This window comes from Tyto alba, unplaced genomic scaffold (genome assembly GCF_018691265.1).
Source record: "Tyto alba isolate M040663 unplaced genomic scaffold, T.alba_DEE_v4.0 Super-Scaffold_21, whole genome shotgun sequence".
Taxonomy (NCBI): domain Eukaryota; kingdom Metazoa; phylum Chordata; class Aves; order Strigiformes; family Tytonidae; genus Tyto; species Tyto alba.
This window is the reverse complement of record NW_024881295.1, coordinates 8238933-8259743: the sequence shown is the minus strand read 5'-3', so window position 1 is coordinate 8259743 and position 20811 is coordinate 8238933. Positions and strand designations below refer to the sequence as shown.

The following is a 20811-nucleotide window of genomic DNA, read 5'->3' as shown; positions in this document are numbered from 1 at the left end:
GTGCAGAACTTCTCCTGACTCATGTGGACACCTTACAACCTGACTGAATTCAGGCCTCCAAATCTAGACTCTTCCTCCCATTTTATTTTGTCACTTATATTTTACTGAAATCAGGGACCTCAGACTTTGGAAACTCAAGCAATATGCCTCTCTGCTTCTTGACTTAACCAAAGCCTCTCCACATTTTGGCTCAAGAGGACAAGGCAGGCACAATCATCTCTCACTATGCATGTCTCCAACTAGCAAAGTGACTTAAGATTAATGTAAATTAAAGTAGTTGTGAATTATGTCTTGCTGTAGATTACCAAGTATACATAAATTATCTACATATATTCAGTGCTTACAAGATGCTACCCTTATGGCAAAACTGACAAGTCTGGATCTGGGTATAATACCTACAGCCACGCTCCATTTGCTTTGGGATTGCTCTTTCCGACAGCCCTAGGGTACAGAGTGTGGAGGCTGGGTTCTTCAGAGAGTCAGGATTTGTAGTATAAAAGTCTTATTACAGTGATAGCACAGTTCAACAGTGTAACCCACATAATCAGGCATGATTCATTGCCTCAGCCACTCACCAAGCCTGCCTGTGGATCTAACAGCTCAGATCAGTTCACTCTGCTCCTTGTTAATCCACCGTCAATCAGCCAGCACCCAAGTCTTACATTTTCTCCTTCCTATGAATACCATGCAATCAGTTGTTATAAGGCTAACACAGGACATGCTAAATTTCATATGCTTTTTAGCAATACTCAGTAAGTCTTTACAGAGCTCTGCAAGCTCTCATGGATCTCCTTAGAGGTGTCTGGTCTCAGCTCCAGTTACTGGTGCTGTCTTTCCTCTCACAGCATTGCAGAATCCTTGGTTTTCCATTTGTTTTCAAGAAACTGTAAATTCAGTACAGCCTTTACAAGAACAATAAATTTTTCTTGCCATTTTTTTCTCCTAAGAATCTGTCCTTTTGGAGTTTGCACTTCATAAGAACAAAGAGTAATTTCTCCACAGCCCTCCGGGTGCAGGAAACACCATTGTGTATGCAAACAGCATCACCTACCTTAAAAAATCTGAATTATGATATGACTTAGGTGGGTTGTTAGCAATTTATTGTATGCTTCAGACCCATTGTACCTTTCACTGTTATATGGACTAAATTGGGAGTACTGGGACTCTCTGCTTAACCAAGTTTCAGCTGGCAAGAAACCATTTTTAAATTATATTTCTCTCAAGTTCAGTGAAAGCATGGATCACTTCTCAGCTTCACAGCTTGCTCAAACTGTTAACAGTTTTAACACAGCTCACCATTGTATTCAGGATATCTGGATAGCCTTCATTCCTTAAAAATCACTTCAGGTCTGAGCTGCTGAACAGGGCACCCCGATAGACAAAATTTCTGGGACTCCATACCCAATCAAATAGAGCATTAATGTATGCCATAACATGTTCTGATGTTAAATTCAATCCAAATGCAATTTCAGGCTAATGTCCGAGTCAGATATTTACAGCAGGTTCAGATGTATCAAGATATGGTCTTTCACATTTTTCAGCAGCCTTGTGAGTGTCCTGTATTCTGTGAGGCATGTCAGGTCATAACGCATTGTGGCTGCTATGCTGTTACTTCTGAGTGTGCGCCCCTAAACACAGAGAACTCTGATCTCATTGGTCATATGGGCTTGGTATGGAATGACCTTGCTACCCAGCAGGCTCTAACCTTCGTGACTTTCTGCATTGTGTCATCGTCTGCACAGCCTCACCAAACTTAGCCCACTTTCTTCTGAAATAGGACAATACTTTTTAAGATATTTTATTTCCATGGGTTATGTCATTCTCTGTGTTGTTTTCAAGAGCAGACGACTTGAATGGTCTAGAAAGTAGGTCTTTGATCAGTAATTATTTCTCCAATTTAAACTTTATTGTCAAATTGAATGGTTTGACCTAAAATTAAAACCACTGAAAGTCACACTATTTTTATATTCTGGAAGCTGATCTTTCTTTTGCCTTCATAGTGGTTTGTCTCAGCTCTGACCATAACAGATCAATAAACAAATATGTGACATTTCTTACAATTAGAGAGCAGAGCCAGAGCTCTCTCGATCTGTGCCTCAAATTGAGGTGTTGACAAGCACCCTAGAAACAGAGGACACTCATTTCCACTTACTATTTTTCTGATAACACTGCTTGTAAGCCATCTTTTGAAGACTTTGTCTGTCTTGTAGTGATAATATAGATAACGCAAGGAGTTGGGAAATCTTATCCTAAATTTACAGCCCAGTATGTCCATTTTGTGTACTAAGTCAAAAGCTACTTGAACAGATTGCCCATGTGATATGAACTCTCATGTAACATTGACGTGCTAACAGGTTTCTGGATACCTTTGTTATCTTTGTGGATGGCATATTTGTAACGACTCTTTTATCTTGTTAACAGTTAATCTTTTATGTTATTTCTCTGCTCTTACATTTGCATTTCTGTCTAATCCCACTTCTCAGGCCCTCTTGGATACATTTTTCAGATTCCCTGCTGTTTTTTTCTCTATTGACATCTTCAGTATCTATTTAAGCAGCCACAGTTGTTTCAAGTGAATGGCTTTTCCTACACTTCCCTGTGAAAACTCAGGAATGGACTTTAAGCCTAAAGGAAGACTTTGAAATCAGAATGTCCTGTAGAGTGGTCTAAAAATGCATACTGTTAAACTCCTATCATGCAAGGAAGTTTGTTTGGATCCAGCAGAAGAATCTCAATTTGTAATTTTTGTAAAAATGTATTAATATTTGTAAAAACTTACGCAGTCCTTTTTACCTGAAAATATCCTTTGTAGAACACTGTCTGTCCTGAAACATGTACTTAGTCCCATTGGATGTAAGAACAATCTCAGTGACTTGTCTTTTGATCTTGCTGTTGTTAATTGGCTCTTCCATTTTTAAACTTCCCACCATTACTCCTACATAATCTAGCTCCTTTACGAGCCTCTCTCTCACAACCAGAGGAATGTTCCTGGCAGCACACATTGTTATGAAAATACAGGTCTCTATTCTGTGTCTACTTTATCTCTGATACTAAAGATTTCTGGCTACTGATCTTCTGTGTTTATGGTTCCTTCATCAGACTCACTGCTTTAACCAAGCCCAGGGCTAGTCATACTTTAGACCAAACATTAGCTCTTTCTGCCTATAAACTTAAATTACTGTGCTTATCTTCACTTTTCAATTTAAATTCATACAGGTCTTCAGTAGGAATTAGGTTCTCAGTAGAACCCCCTCAGTTTCAACAGTCTTTCTTCATATGTAAAGATTACTGAGCCAGATTTTTTACAGTGTGTTTGGAGATAACATTGACTGAGCAGCAGTTTTGAATTTAAAGGTGTTTATTCCTTGACTGCAGCCCCCTTGTGCAGTTTTTGCACAGAATCTCTATGTGGTATTTTGTTGTACTGTTAGACTGTGTACCATCACATAGATCTGGGGATATGGAAGCTATTCTCTTTGGCTTCTGCTTTTTCAGTTGCAAGGTCTCACAAAATAACTGTATTTCTTACAGCTGCTGCAGAATTTCTAAGCTCCTGGACCTAATGTGAATCTGTGAATTTTCATATATTTCACTTTGGATACTTCTTGCAGATAGCTCTGAAGAGTCTCTTCAAAACTATCCTAGTTTCTTTTCCTGACAGACAGCACGTCCTGCTCCCTTTCTGATATTTCCATACTGCCCTATGACTGTCCCAGCTTGACTAAACAGACTTTACTATCTTTCTTTTTTTTTTTTTTTTTTTTAGATTTTAGAGCCTACCTTCCTGAGATCTTTTCTGTATCTTTGGATTTTAGACGCCAATCACTATCTGATCCCTTAAAACAGAATCTATGAAAACGTCATAGCTACTTGACTGATCCAATATTTTAAGATCAGCTAAAAATTCTTCAAAGGATTCCTCCTTCTGCATTCTCATGTGAAACTTCTGTCTTTCGAAAGTTCAAGTTTCCTTGGGAGTGCAATATTCCTTCAACTTTCTGTAGCTGCATGGATTGCCCTCTCACCTTGGCTTAGTTTCATGCCATTAAAAACTTTGATAGCTCCTACTCCTGTAATATTCCATAAAATAGTTGTGAGCTTCCTTATGATTAATCTAGCCACCGTATATAGATTTCAAAGCATGATGTGAATCTTTTCAAGGAAACTGCAATATTGCCAGTATGTTTTAGAGTCTCTAAAAGCCCCTAAAGAGCTATCACCTTTTCTCTCACTTTCAAATGTCTTTTTCCTAGTTAATTCCTTCCTCTTTTTCACATTCTGCTCCTGTTACCATGTGGTACATGGTTTACACTCAAAACAAGACTTGTATGGGAAAGAGCACAGAAGTATGCTGCAGAGGGTGCACATCAGTCAGAGTGCACTTGCATTGCACTCAAGCTGGCTTTACTGTCTTGAATCTCCATGTATCTAATTACTGACTAACCAGCTTAGACTCATTCAACCTCATCTTAGATATGAGACCCTAGAGATCCAACATTTGCTAATTACATCTCTGAGTTTTAACTTTTATTATGTTCAGAAGCCTACAGACTTTCCAGCAGAGACACAAATCTAAAATCTCCCAACAGAGGGTTTGCTTTTTTTGAGTTACTGTAATGTGCCGCAGCTTAAACCCCACAGTTTTACAGCGATTGCAAAGGGGCAATGAAGGAGGAGGATGGGTGCTGAGGCCCAGCAAGAGACCAAGAGAGTCACACCTTGGAAGCTGGACACAGCAGCCTAAAAGCCAAAACCACCCTAAGGGCAGTTTGTCATTTCAGTGAAAGATTGGTCTCCTCCAGCCCTGGAAGACTATTTAGTATTGCTCCACCCACCTTGCAAGGGTGTGCTCTGCAGGAGTGATATAGTCCACGTTGTACCCTTGCTGCAGAAGAATTCTGGAACCCTTTTCAACTGTATGTTACTTGCAGTGCCACTCTTCATCACCATTACCATCTTCCACTTAAATCTTCCCAAAGAAAATAAAGGCTGAAGTAAAATCAAAACAGTTTTTGAGACTCATATTTTTGGAAAATTGAGGCATTCAGCATTTTCAGATTGATAAAAGATTTCTAAGCAGTAATTATTTCACTCACAGCAGTAAATATGTGCGTGAAGAAAATGAGGATTAAAACCATAGATCAAGCTACAATGCCAAAAAATAATATTTTCTTGCAAATGTTTTGTATTTTTTCTTGAAGAGCTGGAGAGCCACTGTTCAATGTCTGTTTCTAATTTGGGCGATTTGTTCCTGTGAGTTACAACAAAAGCAAAAGGGAGAAAAAAAAAAGTGCACAGCAGTATGTTTTGAATTGCAAGACGTCCAGAGTTTTTGTCTGCCTCACAGTGTGTAATCACAGGGCACCGAAACAGCTCCGAAGCTGTTAGGGCAAAGTTCACAGCCCTTGCAGAAAGCCAGAAGAAAGGACACAGGCTGGATGCAGCCACTGGGCAAACAGAAATGAGTGGGCCTAAGCAAGACGGCAGAAGGGGGAGTGGGTGCTGCACTCAGTGCTGCTGAAGTGGGCCCTATAACCAGCAAATTCACACCTCAGGCAAATGCCTCCTTTCAGTCCAAATTTGACAGGTGAAAGGACTCATTTTTCCAGCTCTGAGAATGGAGTGGGGGCTGAGATTCACCTGGATCACCATGGTTAGGTTTTGCAGCCACTTTTTCTGCATCCGTTTTCCTGACCAAGAGCAGATCTCCTTACGCTGACCGTTACGGCAGGAGGACGTGGTGCCCACCTCTGCTTCCCTTCTCTCTTACATGGTCCTGGAGCAGAAGGCTGACACCCAGCTGGATCGCTGCCCTCACAGCTACCACACAGATGGATTTCGTCCATCAGACAGTGACTCCATCTTAAGAGGCATTTATGGCTTTCCAGGGCCTTACATGAAATCTGAGGATTTCAGAGTCCTGGATTCAATTCCTCTTGCACTTCCAGCTTTCTGAAAGAGAAAACCAGACAGGGACAGCTACCACAGGACTGCTCTCACTGGTCAGGGGGTGGGTGAAGAAGTTTGGGAGACAAAAAAGAGAACTTTCAGCAGAACTGAAAGGTGAAAATAATCAATAACAAGGCATACTTTAGAGGACCACAAGCAATTAAGCTGTGAACTCATTCCCAGACAAATTGCAGATGCCAGGAATTTCAAAAGATTAAGAACAGAACTGGATGTCCTATGTATATAAATCAAGAAAATCCAGAATCTAACAAATAATTATAATTTTTGAAAGAGATATAAAAGTCCCATCTGCAGGCTTAAACCAAACTCTGTCATTACCCAGGATGAGACAGCCCCAGGGCAGGGGACAGAATCTTCCACATCCACCTATTAGAAGGCTGCTCCACCCTGACCAGAACGTCTGATTCCAGTTGCTAGCAGGTAATTGAATCCCAGTTACACTTGACCCAGTCTGCCGATTTCTGTTTTCCTCCAAATTATGGTTAAGCAGTCACTATGCACTCATATGTATGTATTTGTGTGTATAGTTTCCATAAACATAGCTCTATACACAGTTGTTATTATGGTAGGTTCTCAAAAGTAAATAATTCTAAATGATGTGGACCTGCCAGAATGTCATATCATGGCTATTTTATTTTTACCCGGCATGTCTTCCCCATTGATTTAATTACTCTCCAGCTGCTTCAGGATGAGTATTTGCATCTTTGAGCCACACTGCATAATTTCTGCTTGCAGCACAGCATCTTCCCTACTTGCAGAGCTGCTTCTTATTTATAGCGTTGGAGGCAGGGCTACCTTGCATTTGCTATTGCTCTGACAGGAAAGAAATAGAAGGTTCCTGACTAAAAGACCTCTTCATCCAAGTGTAAGACTAGAGACAACTGGATGGTACAACAGAGTGGAAGAGCCCAGGATGAGACACTTACGGCCCGAGTTTCACATCAGACAGTTACAAATCCAGTAATAAGCAATGCCTAGTACACAGCAGCTGCCTAACCACCTCTGTTGTGTATTATGCAAGTTTTTACAGGTGGAATGCCCATTGATACCTGTGGGTGTCATAAGGGCAGTTTATGCCAGAGAGCTGCAATGCAGGTGGGAGTGTTGTGATGCTGAAAAGACAGGACAGTTTTGCTCTCGATTCTTTCAGCCTATTTGGGATATTGAGAAACAGAATTCTAAAAAACAGGGTAAAAAAGCAAAAGCCTTAGCTTACCAGCTTCTCTCTGTGTTTTGTGGTGGTTTGTTTTTTCTGTCTAATGATTTCCCAGGCTGCCTCTTTATCTGCAAAACAAGGCTGCTCTTCTTTGTTTATGAGTGTATCACCTTTACCAACAATGTCATGGGGAATTATAATTCTTATCAATAACAATTTATTAGTTCCTACAACTTCCAGACACTTTCCAAGCACAAAAGAAAGCAAATCTGTGCTCTTGGGCTGTATTTCTACATGGTTTTTGCTCCTGAGGGTTTATACTCCTAAATAAAAAACAACAACTAAACCAAAAAGAGTTCAGGAGAAGAGTGAAAGCACGAGCAGAAAACATGATAAGCATCCAGGTGGTGTCTACTCACAACCTGGAAATATAAAGTTTTAACAGCACTGTACTGGGGCAGAGGAGTCTCCTGCTGCCTCAATCTGCTGGCAGGTGCAGGAATCCTGTAGCAGCAGCAGGCTAATCGCTGCTGACTCACTAGGGCAAGTACGGATCATTAGACTCCACTCTGAGTAGGATATAATTTTGTCATTTGTTTGTCAAATGCTCTTCTCAGGAGCAGTGACCTATTAACTCTGTGAGTGTTGATTTTGTTTGAGGCAGAGACTCCTCTTGCTTGGAGACAAGATGCTTATTTCTGTCATGGAGCCAGGGTCCATCCTTGTCAAGGCTAGTTTTTGCTGCACCTTCAAAGCCGTTTACTAAAAATTTAACTAGCTGCTAAAGGGATGTGAAACCAACTGTGATTGCTACTTGGCTCTCATACAAGTGACAGGGGAGTCTATGAGGCCCCAGTGTCCTACACGCCCACTCAGTCCAGCTGCAAGAAAAGCCCCTGTTGAGTGTAATCAGGTAGGTCTAAGTCTACATTGCCTGAAGCAGTCTGAGAAGAGACCTGCAGGGGGACAAAACTGCATTTGATTTTCTCCCCTCCATCTGAGCTGATAGCAGTGGTAGGATTGGCACCACAAGCTGAGATGATACCAACAAGCAGGCCAGGGCGTGCTCTGGACACAGAGGCCAGCTGGCACATCTTGGCTAGTGAACCTTCTTAGCCACCGAAAGGGAGCAGCTGCCTCCAAACTGCCCATTAGGAACAGTCCTTGAAGCATTCTTGCTCCCAAACGCTGCTGGGAGCGATCAGGGAAAACATTAGCTTACACAGGCCAAAGCATGATGAGGACTGTTTTGGCAGTCTAGCAGCATAGAGGACTGAGTCTGGGAATGTCTCTGAACATTCTGATTTGTCAGTATAGATGCTGCCATAAAGTCTGTAAAATAAGTAATATAAGCCATGGAGAATATCTATAAAAAAAAGTCTCACAGTGCACGCTGAGCTAGGCTTATCTCCAGTAAATCAAGGGAATAACACTATGGATAAGCTTGGCCCAGTGCCTTCTGAGACTCCTTTTCAGAGTCTTTTTTTTTTTTTTTGTAAAATTACATTTATATTGTACACAGTGTCATCTTAACAAACTAAACACAGACAAAGTTATATGCTAAGCTCATAAATAACTTACTTGGTCTGCTTTTTAATTTCTCCAACATGCAGAGTTTTAGTTTGCTGTTTCTGCTGCTCTTCCAGCTTTGAATGCTTCTTTTGTTGATTATTATAATGTGCTTGTAAATGTGCATAGCTGTCTTCCATGATGTGTCTGCTGAGCCCTGTGTCAGCGGGTGCAGACTCTATCCCCAGTTTCTTTAAAAATTCGTGATGAGTAAGATATCCTTTTGCATCTGTATCATACCTTGAAAAAGAAATACTCTTTTTAAATATTCATGGATTTCTCATAGAAAGGCATTACAGATGTCCTTAAGTGACTTAACAGCTTAAATCTCACTGACTTCCCTTCATTATAGAGGTGCCATACCACACTGATAATGAGTGACTTTATATGAGACTCGAAAGATAGGGCTCCTGCACTGTAATCACAGTTGATTATGAAAATACTACCCCAAGGACTAAATTGTCAGTAGTATTCTCCAGCTCTCTGTACTGTTGCCTTTCAGTGTCTGGTTTGTGGTGCAGAGAACTGGGCTCCTAAAAATCCAGCCTCAAGTGTCTCAAACTGGCTGCACAAGTCAGAGATGCTCAGAATTGTAAGCATCCTTCAGAAGCACAGGTTTAGCTTCATAAACGCTTTCTATATTTTCTTAGGTATAAACTCTTCCAAAGGCTTTTCCCCCTGCAGTTTCTCCCTCTGCTAGTGCTCCAATGCGTGGTAATGCCTAATTTAGCCTCAGCTTCACTCTAATTCCTTTATTCAAGTTACAGACATATCAGGCACGTAAGAGATTTCAGCTATTCTATATAAGGAGTGGCTGACGGGATTGAAGTTGTGTGGCAGATGACTGCATGAAAAGGATACTTTTCAATGTGCCATGGCATCCGTAAGGAATAAGAATGGAAAGTAAAATCTAATGGAGTAGAAAATAATTCAGAGATGAATCAGTGCTAAGAAAAATCTACATAGTTAATGCAGTTTGAAACCAAAATGCAATACACTCAGGTTCTATATGTTAGAGAGAGTGATTGTTTTTTTAATAGACTTGTAATGAAGGTAGATTTTTATATAACGTCACATACAGCTGACACTTAGGCCATTTCAAACACAGCTTATAGCACAGCTCCTCCTTGTTGAAGGCAGACAAGTATTTTCCCCCCACAACAAATTACTTGTCTATAAAAACATAGCATGATATTACTTGCCAACTTTACACAGCATGAAATTACCTTACTTTCTTTTGTTATGTATTCAGTATGTAGCATTTTTTCTTTTGATTGAATCACTTTTATTTTGGTTGAAAATATTGTAAGGAAATATAGTGCTCTGAAAAGGAGATGCTGGTAACACTGTCTTCCGACAGGTATGCAATGCCAACTGTACACAGATCTCCTTGATGGAAGCTTTGTCTGCAGTTCCCACCTCACCCCAGACACCTGGAACTGACTTTCATCCATCACAAACTGAGGTTGGCATCTGTGTGTACAAACAAAATTGATGAAAACCAAGCCAATTTAACTGGTGACCCACGGTGCCATCCAAGAAGAAAATGCATGTTAAATTAAAGGGATCGGTAATAATGAATCCAATAGAAAGTCCTATCTTTGAATACATTGGAAACTGATAGATCTAATTGTATTCTTGATAGTATGTAGTAGATTAGTATGATAAGACGTAGTCTCCTGTAACACAGTGTCATGATCTGAGGTCATAATCAGAACAAAATAAAAGATTTCTTGTGCAGTGTAATCTGTGGTCATTCACTGCACTACCAAAGTCTCTGTGATCCTATAAAAGATGCATTATTGCAACAGCTAATCATTTAGAGTTGTCATACCTTGCCCAAAGCTGCTTAAATTTTTCTGGGGTAATTGGAATGCCAAATCTGAACAAGACTTTCTTCAAGTCCCTTGGCTGTATAATGCTGTTTCCTTCATTGTCAAATTCCTGAAAATTCTGGAATGTAAAAGAAATCATCACTAACAAGAACCAACAAGTTTGACAAAATGTTTGATCTCTCTATAAGCTTAATGAGTAATGGGAATTGAGAAAAAAATGGAAAATCATGCACATCTGAATTTAATCTTTTATTGTATTTTCATTTGATTTTTACTGTTTCATACTTTCTGCTATGGATGAGCAACTCTCAAAAGCTTGAATTGGGATTGACATCACAGATGTTTAGGTGATGTACTCTGTGTGGCAGGTTTCTTACTGGCGGCAAACACAGGGGATATGAGCATGAGAAATGTGCATGAAGCTGTGGGTGGGTATGCTCACTGCTGAAGCACACCAGTGGAAGATGATGGCACTGGAAAACATCAGACCTGTAGATTTCCCCCCCATCTTGTTCCATACTTAATATGAATTAGATTTTGCTTTGGGTTTTGATTGGTTGGGCTTGTTGGGTTTTTTATCATTCATCTTGCAAACTGAGACTACCAGTACTATCGTCTGATTTACACAAACATTTAATGAAAAAATCATAATAATTTTTCCTTGTGCTACCCTGTTGTACAAATGTTGCAACTATTCAACAAGCTAAAAAAGATAAAAAGCTGGAAATAGTTCTTATAGGACAGTTTTGTGAGATTCTCTTTGAATGATGTAAGCATCACAGTCAATGGTTCACTGTGCTGGGCAACGCTGGGTGTCAGCATAGGAGTACGTGTGTGTTTGTATACATCACACAGTCATACAGGCCTCAGATGAAGCTCATTACTACTCTTACAACAGAAACATTAAATAAAACCAAGGTTAGTAAAATATGAAGAAAGTTTTAGAAATAACTGTAATAGCATCTACTACATAATCAACATTACAAAAATCGAATATTATTCAACTGTCGATTTTTTTTTTTAATCACATAGTAAGTTTTTATCATTAATGAGCTATTTTGCAAGGGTTTCTGAATATTTATAGAATCTGAAGATCAACATTGCATAATGTTCTGAAATCTATTAGTGCTGCTTATTTATTTAAAGAAAACATTCTTCTTACCATTGCTAGGTCATGCCATCTGGTTCTTGCTTTGATAACAAGGTAGTAATGAGCGTGATCACAAGCTAGCTCTGCATCCGTTATCATCTGTTTTTTTCTCAGAAAAGAAAAGGAAGAAAAAAATAACAACTAACTATGTTTTACATTAGTGGGATCTTCAATCTTCACCAGTTTCCTTCCCTTTTGTTGTTGGTAGTGGTGGTTTTGCCTCCTAGTTTCTAAGATACACATTAAAGACTGTTGCTTCACATCTGTGCAAACTTAATTCTTTAAATACTGCCTTATTTCCCTAGCTGCAGGTTAGCGAAGATGTTTTAAATTTTGTAATTCCCTATTTATTTTCAAATCAGTGTTGTTCAATTCTCCCTCAAACTCAAGAGCCAGCATGGATCATTTATACGCATAGAAAGAAATGTTAATTATCTCAGAAACAATTATATCCTGGAGTGACTCCAGGAAGATTATCCTTGATTTACATCAATAACATAGATCAAAACTATTTTTGTGAGTAACCAAGGCACACCTAGTAAGTCTGGGGAGTAAGACCCACATTTGCAAACTCAGCCACCATTACAAGTGCCTAACTTTTTGGGGCCTGCTGCTTCTGTTTGAATTCAAGTATGCAGGGGGATATGGGTGCTTCAGACTAGGATCCAGCATAGCTGTTGCACTGCATGGGAAGCTGACTAAATCCGTGTGCTACACAAGGACACACCTACCTGTGAATCGAGGGGACCTTATACCTCACCATTCTTTGAAATAGTGCACCTTCCTTCACCTAAGAAGACCCACCCTTCTTTTGGTGCCCAATTCCCTTTAGTTTTTCTAAGCACTTCCAGTTAGAACATTGAGGAGAGGCTGGTCCCTTCTCTTAACACACAACTGCCCACCTCATGGTATGTCCTAGCACCCACTTCTCCTCCGGCCATTGCTTTGTAAGGAAATGCTGCAGACATATGTCTTCAGAGCTTGGTTCAGCTACGCCCCAGGAATATGCTCCCTGGACCAAGATTCTCAAATGAGAGGCAGAGGAATATTGAGTCTGAGGACCAGGTGAGACGTGGTAACTACATCTGACCTACCCACTGAGTTCCTATACCACCCATGGCGTATGCAGACCAGAATGTAGATCCTGGAGAACTGCAACACTCCAAACTCAGCCACTTCTGAGCTCCTGGGGCTCTGGGCCTTGACAGCCTTTGATGAGGGCTCTGTTTGGATTCAGGAACATGAATGCCACTTTAATCTATTTCAGGTGCCTGGGAATCTTCTGAGTTTTCCCCACTTCCACAGCTTGAGAGAAGATTCCATAAGCCTAAACAATTGATCAACAAAAATAGTCTAAGAACTTAGCTGGGAAAATGCAAGTGCTCTTAAGGCTTTCAATCACTGTTTTCTTTGCTGGACTTCTGAAACAGTAATAGTATTTAAAACAAAGAAATGCTGGAGCTAAAAGCAAAATGTTTCAACTTCCAGCTAAGTCCAAACTGAAACAGAAATGAGAGCATGACAGTAACTGGTCTCAGACTCCAACTGTTACACGACTCAACCATCATCAGCTTCCTTTCTTGTTTTAGACTGATATCCTTGATTCATTCAGTTGTCCAAATTGGGTAAAAAAGAAAAACAAACCAAGCAGATAAATATTACTAACATCACAGCCAACAGTAATGCTGTAAGAGACAAGTAAAAACTGGGAAATAAGCCTATGTGTATATATCACATCTTCACTGCCACAGCAGAGAGGAGTTGCTGATCAGGAGCTTTTTCGGTCCTGCTTTATCTTGTCATTATTTTTATGATTTTATTTCTGTTTGCATAGTTAAACAGAGTTTCACACTGAGTTTTTAGGATGAATTTTTAGTGCTTAAATGCTATTTATCATTAAAGGTAAGCTCAAACTTTGTTTATTAAGACTCAAATGTCAAAATTCCAGACATTTTAAGCAGCACCACTTCTCTCAGGACTGGAGGCTGCAGCACTGTTCTCCACCTACTCCACGGTGCCGCTGTGCCCTGGCAGCATAAAGGTCTGGAGCATGAGGCTTCAGGCTACTGTAATGTACACTGACAACAATATTAGTCTCAGAACTGACAGATACTGTGCCAGACAGGTAATAATACCCTGTCTGCTCCTTAATCCAAAATGACATCTGATTCCCAATCCATTTCCCCAGTTCTGTATGCCTGGGAGATTCAGCCAAGTTGTCCATTTTGAAGGCTAGCTCAGCTCTAAGGATCCAGCGCAGGCACCAGTATATATGTTTGACCTTACAGATTTAAGCAGTCCCCAGGGGTAGTTCTGGCATTTTAATCCAACAGCGGATTCAATATCTGATTTAATGGAGTCATAAATCACTGAGAATTTGGTAAAGCTACCCAACTTCAGCTTGATAAAGACACACTTTAATATTATCTTTTTTTTCAGCTATACCAAATAGAATTTTTCACACAGCATATTAATTTATGTAAACACATCAGATTACTGTAGGTCCTACACAACGTTTTTGCTTACTTGTGAAACGGCACGAGCTGAGGAGGTACCTCCATAGTTTCTTGGGTGTGGAACAGTTGACAGAATTCTTGGTAATTTAAAGTGGAGGTCAGGTTCATCCCCAGTAAATCAAGCAGGTGCAGGAATTCTTCATCTCTAAGACAAAGCCGAAAGCTCTCCAAGAATTGTCGAAAGTCAAGCATGTTGATGATACCGTTGTGGTTACTGTCTGTTTCACGGAAGGCAGAATAGGTGTCCTAACAAGGAATATTTAACTAAATGTATTTAACATGTCAACTACATATTTTTAAACATAAATAACAAATGTTTGCTCTAGACTTGTTTTGACAACAGGCAAATATTTTAACGCAGTTTGAGAATACAAAGCATTTATAGTACCGCCTTACTCAACACTTGGGATAGTCCACAGTAAACAGCAGTCTTACTGCTTTCATCTCAAGCATGTACAGAATTGGGAAAAAGTAGGGAGCATCAAAAATCCACCCCTATACATATTTAAAAATTAACCTCCGCTTTCCATCAGTACTATACTGAGAGGTACCTCATTTGTACCCATGCACACCCTTAGAAAAACTGTAATGAAGAGAGACTTTACAGCAATTGATTTACCAGCTGAACAGGTTCTTCCATTAAAACAGACACTAAATGTTCAAACACCTTTAAAATTGTGCAGTTCTTCAGGAATGTGAAGTGATGCTGATCAATATGATCAGCTTTGCTAGGTGTGTCCAAGATGGTTTGAAGACAGGATCCCTTTCCTGAATACTGATCTTTCCCCAGGGAACAGGGATGGGATGGGATGAACTGAGCAAAAGGGTAGTGACTGCAGCTTCTCTCCTTTGCAAAACGTGATCTTTCTTACTCTGCATATCCACGGTGAGAATTCAAGGAGTATATTTTAATGATAATTACAGAAAATAAACAAATGCAGAAAAGATGGAAAACAACTCTTGATTAAGATCACTGTGTTGCAAACTTTAGGGACTAATATCATCTTCTTGAAAGATCATTCTTATGAAGAGAGGGACTGTTCCATGAATGAGTAGTACAGAGTTATTATTTTCTAACAGCAGAATCTTTAATAGCTATATTCACAAAAGGATGGGAAAAAATAACTCAGATCTTATTTTCCTGCCAGAGGCTGCAGAACAGACAATAAGGAAAAAAAAAAAAAGTTTTTGCCTCAAAAACTAAATGTATTTGAAGTTTCTGAGAACACAGAGGAACATGAAATCCAACATAATTTTTAGAGTCACTTTCTTGACAGATCCTCCAAACCAACTTTTAAAACAAATGTTTGTTTCAGAATAACAACCAGCTTCACTGCCAAGAGCAAACCATGGCTTGATGTATTTACCCCATAGACTTCCAGCAGCTTATCATTAAGTTGACTGAGACATTCTTCAGCAGTCATATAGTGATATTTAGCATTATTTACTCTGTGGTTTGGGCTGTTACATAATGCAGCTCCTGGCCCATTCAGTCTGGCATCTGCAATAAAGAAATCAAAGTACAGCAACCATTGAAAAGATGGTATTAAACATATCTGATAAATAGCACAGGAATGTAACATAAACAAAACAAGAAACCCTGCAATCGTGCTGTTTACAGCCCAAACATGACAAAGTCCAATAGCTGTATGCAGGGTTAGTGGTGGTCACCCGATTTACAGTAATGGCCTCAGATGCTGTAGTTTTCCCAGCACAAGGAAGAAGATAATCTGAGCTGAAGAAAGCACAGCTGAGACAAGGTCTTCTTCTTTTGCTTTAGTCTTCTCTGGTGCCTGGTTGCTTTGAGGAAGAGAAGTATCAGACTGGAGGAGAAAAGGAGCACTGTGAAAGCCATGACTTGCTGTCATACTGCCTGTCTGTCTCAGATAGGGAACACAGGAGCTGCAGACAGTGTCAGAGAAAGTAATTTGTTACATCTCTGACTGTGTAGCACAACCACTGCGTGCTAGACCATCTCCCCTGGAGCAATTCTATCCTAGCTAAGCCTCCTCTGGTTTGAACTGATGTGAGCTATTTCAGGAGATCTGCTATCAAAACACTCCTGACTTTACAGAGCATCACTCCTGAAACTATTTTGCCTGATGTTCTGTTCTGGCAAGACTCAGTCCTGCACAAACAGCACCTTCATATTGTCACAAGTTTATTATCCCACACCCAGCAGGATCAGGAAAGGGCAACAGCCAGCTTCCCAGCAGGGCACCCATGTACTTCCAGTCCTGAAGGGCTAAGGTACTTTAAGCCCATAGAAAAGCTATTTTGGTCACTGTTCCAGATCTGATTCCTTCTGCTCATTGTGCAGTGACACTCTAGGAACCTATTTTGCCTTGCTTTTAGGGAAAAAGAGACTAAGCATCTTTTGTAGCTTCTTGAGCATTTCAGATTTTTTTCTGCAACATATGAGCCATATAGAGGAATAAAGTAATTCAAGCTAGATTTTAAAATGGGAAAAACTTGCAGAGAAAAATGTACACACTGACATTTCAGAACACTCTACTCCTGATTGATAAGAAAAATGCTAAGTTAATGGTCTGTTCTAAGGGAATGTTTCTTTTCTTTTTAAAAGATTTACATACACTGACACACAAGAGGCTGTACAACTACCCTCAAGAATCACCAAATAGTACTCACTGCATCATTTTAACTTCTCCTGATTTTACCCTTTAAATCCGAGTCCTCCCTGCAGACATGCACTGTCCTTTCCTTTTTCCAATTCCAGTTTCTATTGAAGTCTAGTCAAGAAAATTTGTACTTGTGTTATCTTCCGCTAAAGCTTAGAAGGAAAAAAATCAGGTCTCTTTTTCTGCAACTACAGACCACCCTCCACCCCAGTGAATCACAAATCATTGAAAAATAAAAGTTAGGAGGGTTTTTCTTTGCCTTCTGGTTTCTGAGACTTACTTTATGTTAAATGTGGGTCACACTTCCTTCTACAGCTATGAGATATAATAATGTATGGAAAGGAAAGCTGCGATTCTAATAATTGGCAAAAGTAAAGACTTTAAATACAGACAAAACACTGTTGATTCTTGATTTAAATCAAAGAGTTGGCATACTCATTTCCCCCGAGGTTAACCTGTTTCAAACATCTTTTATTAAGCTACTGGATGAAGGCACACATATTTTGGTGAACAGATGATTAGTTGGCTATATTCACAAGCTTCTAAACTTCTAGGCCTGAATTAAGAAAAACCTGAATATTATGACAGCCAGCCACAAGTCACCTCTCCTTCTTGTCTTAGTTCTAAAAGAGAAATAATGACAGCAGAAAATAATAGTAGCAGTGGGAAAAAAAAGTAAATGCGTACCTCTGAGAAAAATAACAGAGGCATAATAAGGAAGTTAAACCAGGCCTTGAATCCAATGACAAAACTGCCGCTGACTTCAGTGGCATCAGAATTTTACCCACAAAATCTACACTTAGAGTGTAAGTATAAAAGAAATGAGAAATGAATAATTACTTACTAGCTTTAGTCTGCACTTAGGGTTCCACCTAAGAAATCAGTTCAGATTTCATGAGCTTAATTCTTAAGAGTTGAAAATCAAAACCCTTATGTAAAATTCCTTGACATCAGTGATGGGGTAAGGCAAGTGGCTGAGGTGAAAAAATGTGCTCCTGAATTATGAATATATTCCTCTGGTATTCATTCCTCAGCAACAGTAAATCAATGAAGAGCACATCCTCATTATATGGGTGGACAACACATCTATATCTACACAAACAGTAAACCTTGCCCCCTCACTAGGGTTCTTGATACTCTAATAAAAAACTATCAATTACATTATAGATAACCACATTTCAGCATTCTCTAGTCCCTTAACAGCTCTAACATCTGAAAGCAGCACTTTAAATTAAAACCATAAACCAATAAATAACCAGATCACACCACAGAGCTCCAGTTGTATATACTGCCACTAAAACTCATCACTAATGTCCTACTAACAGATCTTTCTTGCCTGAAGGGAGTAGTTACTTGTTGTCTTCCAGCTTTTTACACAGAATAGAAAAAGTTGCTGGACATCACTACTATAAAATCATCCACTGTAATTTAGGATACAACGTAATTCCAAGACTGTGAATAAGAGTTAGAAATGCAGAGGACAAGGATCTACTCAAGGCAGAGCATTTGGTCAGCTACATTTTGCAACCTGTTAGTGACAACTCCATGGCACCTAGCTGTGGACCTTTAGTTCATTCGCATCCCACATGTTCCAGTTTCACTCTTGTCCAGAGTTAGATACTCTGCAGCTCAGCTGGATCAGGAGTCAAAGAACTACAGACAGGACGGTCATCCACGTGCTAAAAATTCATATCACTGATCTCTTCCTAATTTCACCAATAGCCTTTCCTTGAAAGAGAAAAGTTCTGGATCCCCCAGGAAAGGTTTGTTTCATGCTTTATTGCTGTTAAAATTCCTTTACCTTCCAGTATTGCCACAAAATCCAGATAATTCAACCCTCCATCTGGTAACCCCAGTTTTTCTGTTAGATTACATCCACTGTCATCCACTGTCATGCCATGATTTTCCAACACCTGTTAGAAGAGAAATAAAGTAAGTTATATAATGGCCTATTTTCTTTCTTAATATGCCACTGAATACTAAAAATCTGAGTGTTTTATCATATGGCTCAACTTGAAATTACTCCGAAAATTCATCTCTCTTCCTTACATTTATAAAGCCATTTAAATACAGAGCTATTCTGTACAACTTCAGTTCTATACAGAGAGAGACAGAGAGCAAAATTTGACTATATTTTTGAGACTGGCATTTTAAGTAAAAGCATCAAGTGACAGGCTAAGATTAAACTTCACCTGGAAAGTAAAAAGTGCCAGAAGTAATGACGTTAGCTCATTGATCAGACTGGAGGAAAACTGTCATTTGTAGAATTTGCTGCTACCACTTTTCCCCACAAGCCTGCTACAACTACCTCCTGGATAAGAAATGTTGCAGCATGGATTCAGGCCCCTGAAACACATACAGCTGCAGCAAGGTGGAAGGCATGTCTCCTTCTGCACTGCTGCTCTTCAAAGCAGATTTGGGGATCCATTTTAGGTAATCCACTTGGGCAAGGAACTTTCTGATCTTCCTACATTCCTCTTCTGTCTCCTCCTCTTTTTTTTTTTTTTTTTTTTGCAGACCCTATACCTCTGTGCATCTAAGAGGTGCAGCAGTCCAGGTGGCAGCAGTCTCCCATTGAACCCCTCTTAATGTTACCTGGCAGTTGACTGTGGAGGGTTCCCTAGTTTTCTTCTACTTTTACCGCCTCCTGTTTCCCTGAAAAGTAGTTTCAGTCCCTGCTGATGCTGAGGGCTTTCTCCAAAAACCTTTCATTTCCTTCAGCTGCTTTGTAACTCGCAATTTGGATGCATTTCTTTATAACTATCCTGCATAGCTCTGTCCTAACTCTCCAAGTGTTCCTACAGCAATTACTTTTGCCATTATATTTTAGTTAATTTTACAGATTAAAAGAAAAAAAAATATCATTAAATAGCTAAACAGCAAAAGGAGTGTTAAAAAAGTGAGAATAATTAGCAAATTATCATTCCTTTCTATGAATATAAAGCTTCTGGATAAGCAAGCACATTTTAAGTTCAGTTGAACAAGTATTTACCATCAGATCAAATGCTTAATAGTAGCGATAAGGAAATCTGGCCGCACAAATCCAATCAAAGCTGAAGAGAATCAGTCACAATAGTAATGTTGGTGAATACAGACTCAACTATTAGCACTTTCATCTAGAGGAAAAAAAGTGATAAAACTCTACCAAAATGGCACACAAGATTAAGTCAGATTAAATTGTATGACTAGGTCATTGTCCTGTGCTGAATGGCTCACAAAAGTCATAGTTTCTAAGTCCTATTTAAAGGAAGAGGATTGATGACAACCTTATATGGAGGGAATATTGTAATCCTTCAAGAAAGTGAATGCACACATACAAATTGTGGATGTTACACCAGGACCCCTGACAGAGCTTCAGTTACCAGCTTCTTGATTTTGAGCTATATTAACAATTACATAAGCCCAAAGGTGCAAAGGCAGGGTCTATGCCTACTTGCCCAGTTCCTAGGAGAGTCAGGCTAATGACGCCAGAGGTACTACGTTACTCTTTGGTAAAGGAGGTGGAGTTTGGCATCCCCGCTTCACTAACCCGCCTCACATCTTTGGTACTCCACAGACAAGCAGCTAAAAGCTGTCCTTGTGCTGTAAGCTGTAAAGAAAAACACAGAAAACTGGCAATGTTGTTATAACCCTGCAAAGGTTAACTGGTGATTCTATGTCTGCATTTTGGGGTTATTCAGGCATACCAGAATCAATTATCTTTCAGAGAAGGGTGCATTCTGCCCGCTCCCTTAATGCCACTGTAACATAATGTTATACAAATAAACAGAGCTTATCCACTTCCAAGTTGGACAGACAGCTTTTGCTTGCTTCTATGGCTTGACCTGGGATAACAAATCAGAAAACAAGTATGCTTTTATGTTTACCACTACCCCACTTTGCTATTACTGTTTGAGTAACCTATTCTACCTCTGAGGACAAGCAATTCTGTCCAGCTGTACCCTAGCTGCCTGTCTGCTCTAAATGAAGTTGTAGA

The 20811-nt window shown here is 39.6% G+C and overlaps 1 protein-coding gene across 1 annotated transcript in view; it reads right to left on the bottom strand.

Annotated features, from left to right (window-relative positions):
- EFCAB6 (EF-hand calcium binding domain 6) overlaps positions 1 to 20811 on the bottom strand; it is a 112351-nt gene that overhangs the window by 30233 nt on the left and 61307 nt on the right. Inside the window, exons 13-20 of the mRNA XM_042795142.1 lie at positions 20365 to 20424; positions 18637 to 18748; positions 15564 to 15697; positions 14207 to 14442; positions 11693 to 11789; positions 10530 to 10648; positions 8708 to 8935; positions 2794 to 2988 (exon numbers count right to left, since the gene is read on the bottom strand). Of these exons, the coding sequence (XP_042651076.1) occupies positions 2794 to 2988; positions 8708 to 8935; positions 10530 to 10648; positions 11693 to 11789; positions 14207 to 14442; positions 15564 to 15697; positions 18637 to 18748; positions 20365 to 20424 (1181 nt within the window). The remainder of the gene's footprint in view (positions 1 to 2793; positions 2989 to 8707; positions 8936 to 10529; positions 10649 to 11692; positions 11790 to 14206; positions 14443 to 15563; positions 15698 to 18636; positions 18749 to 20364; positions 20425 to 20811) is intronic.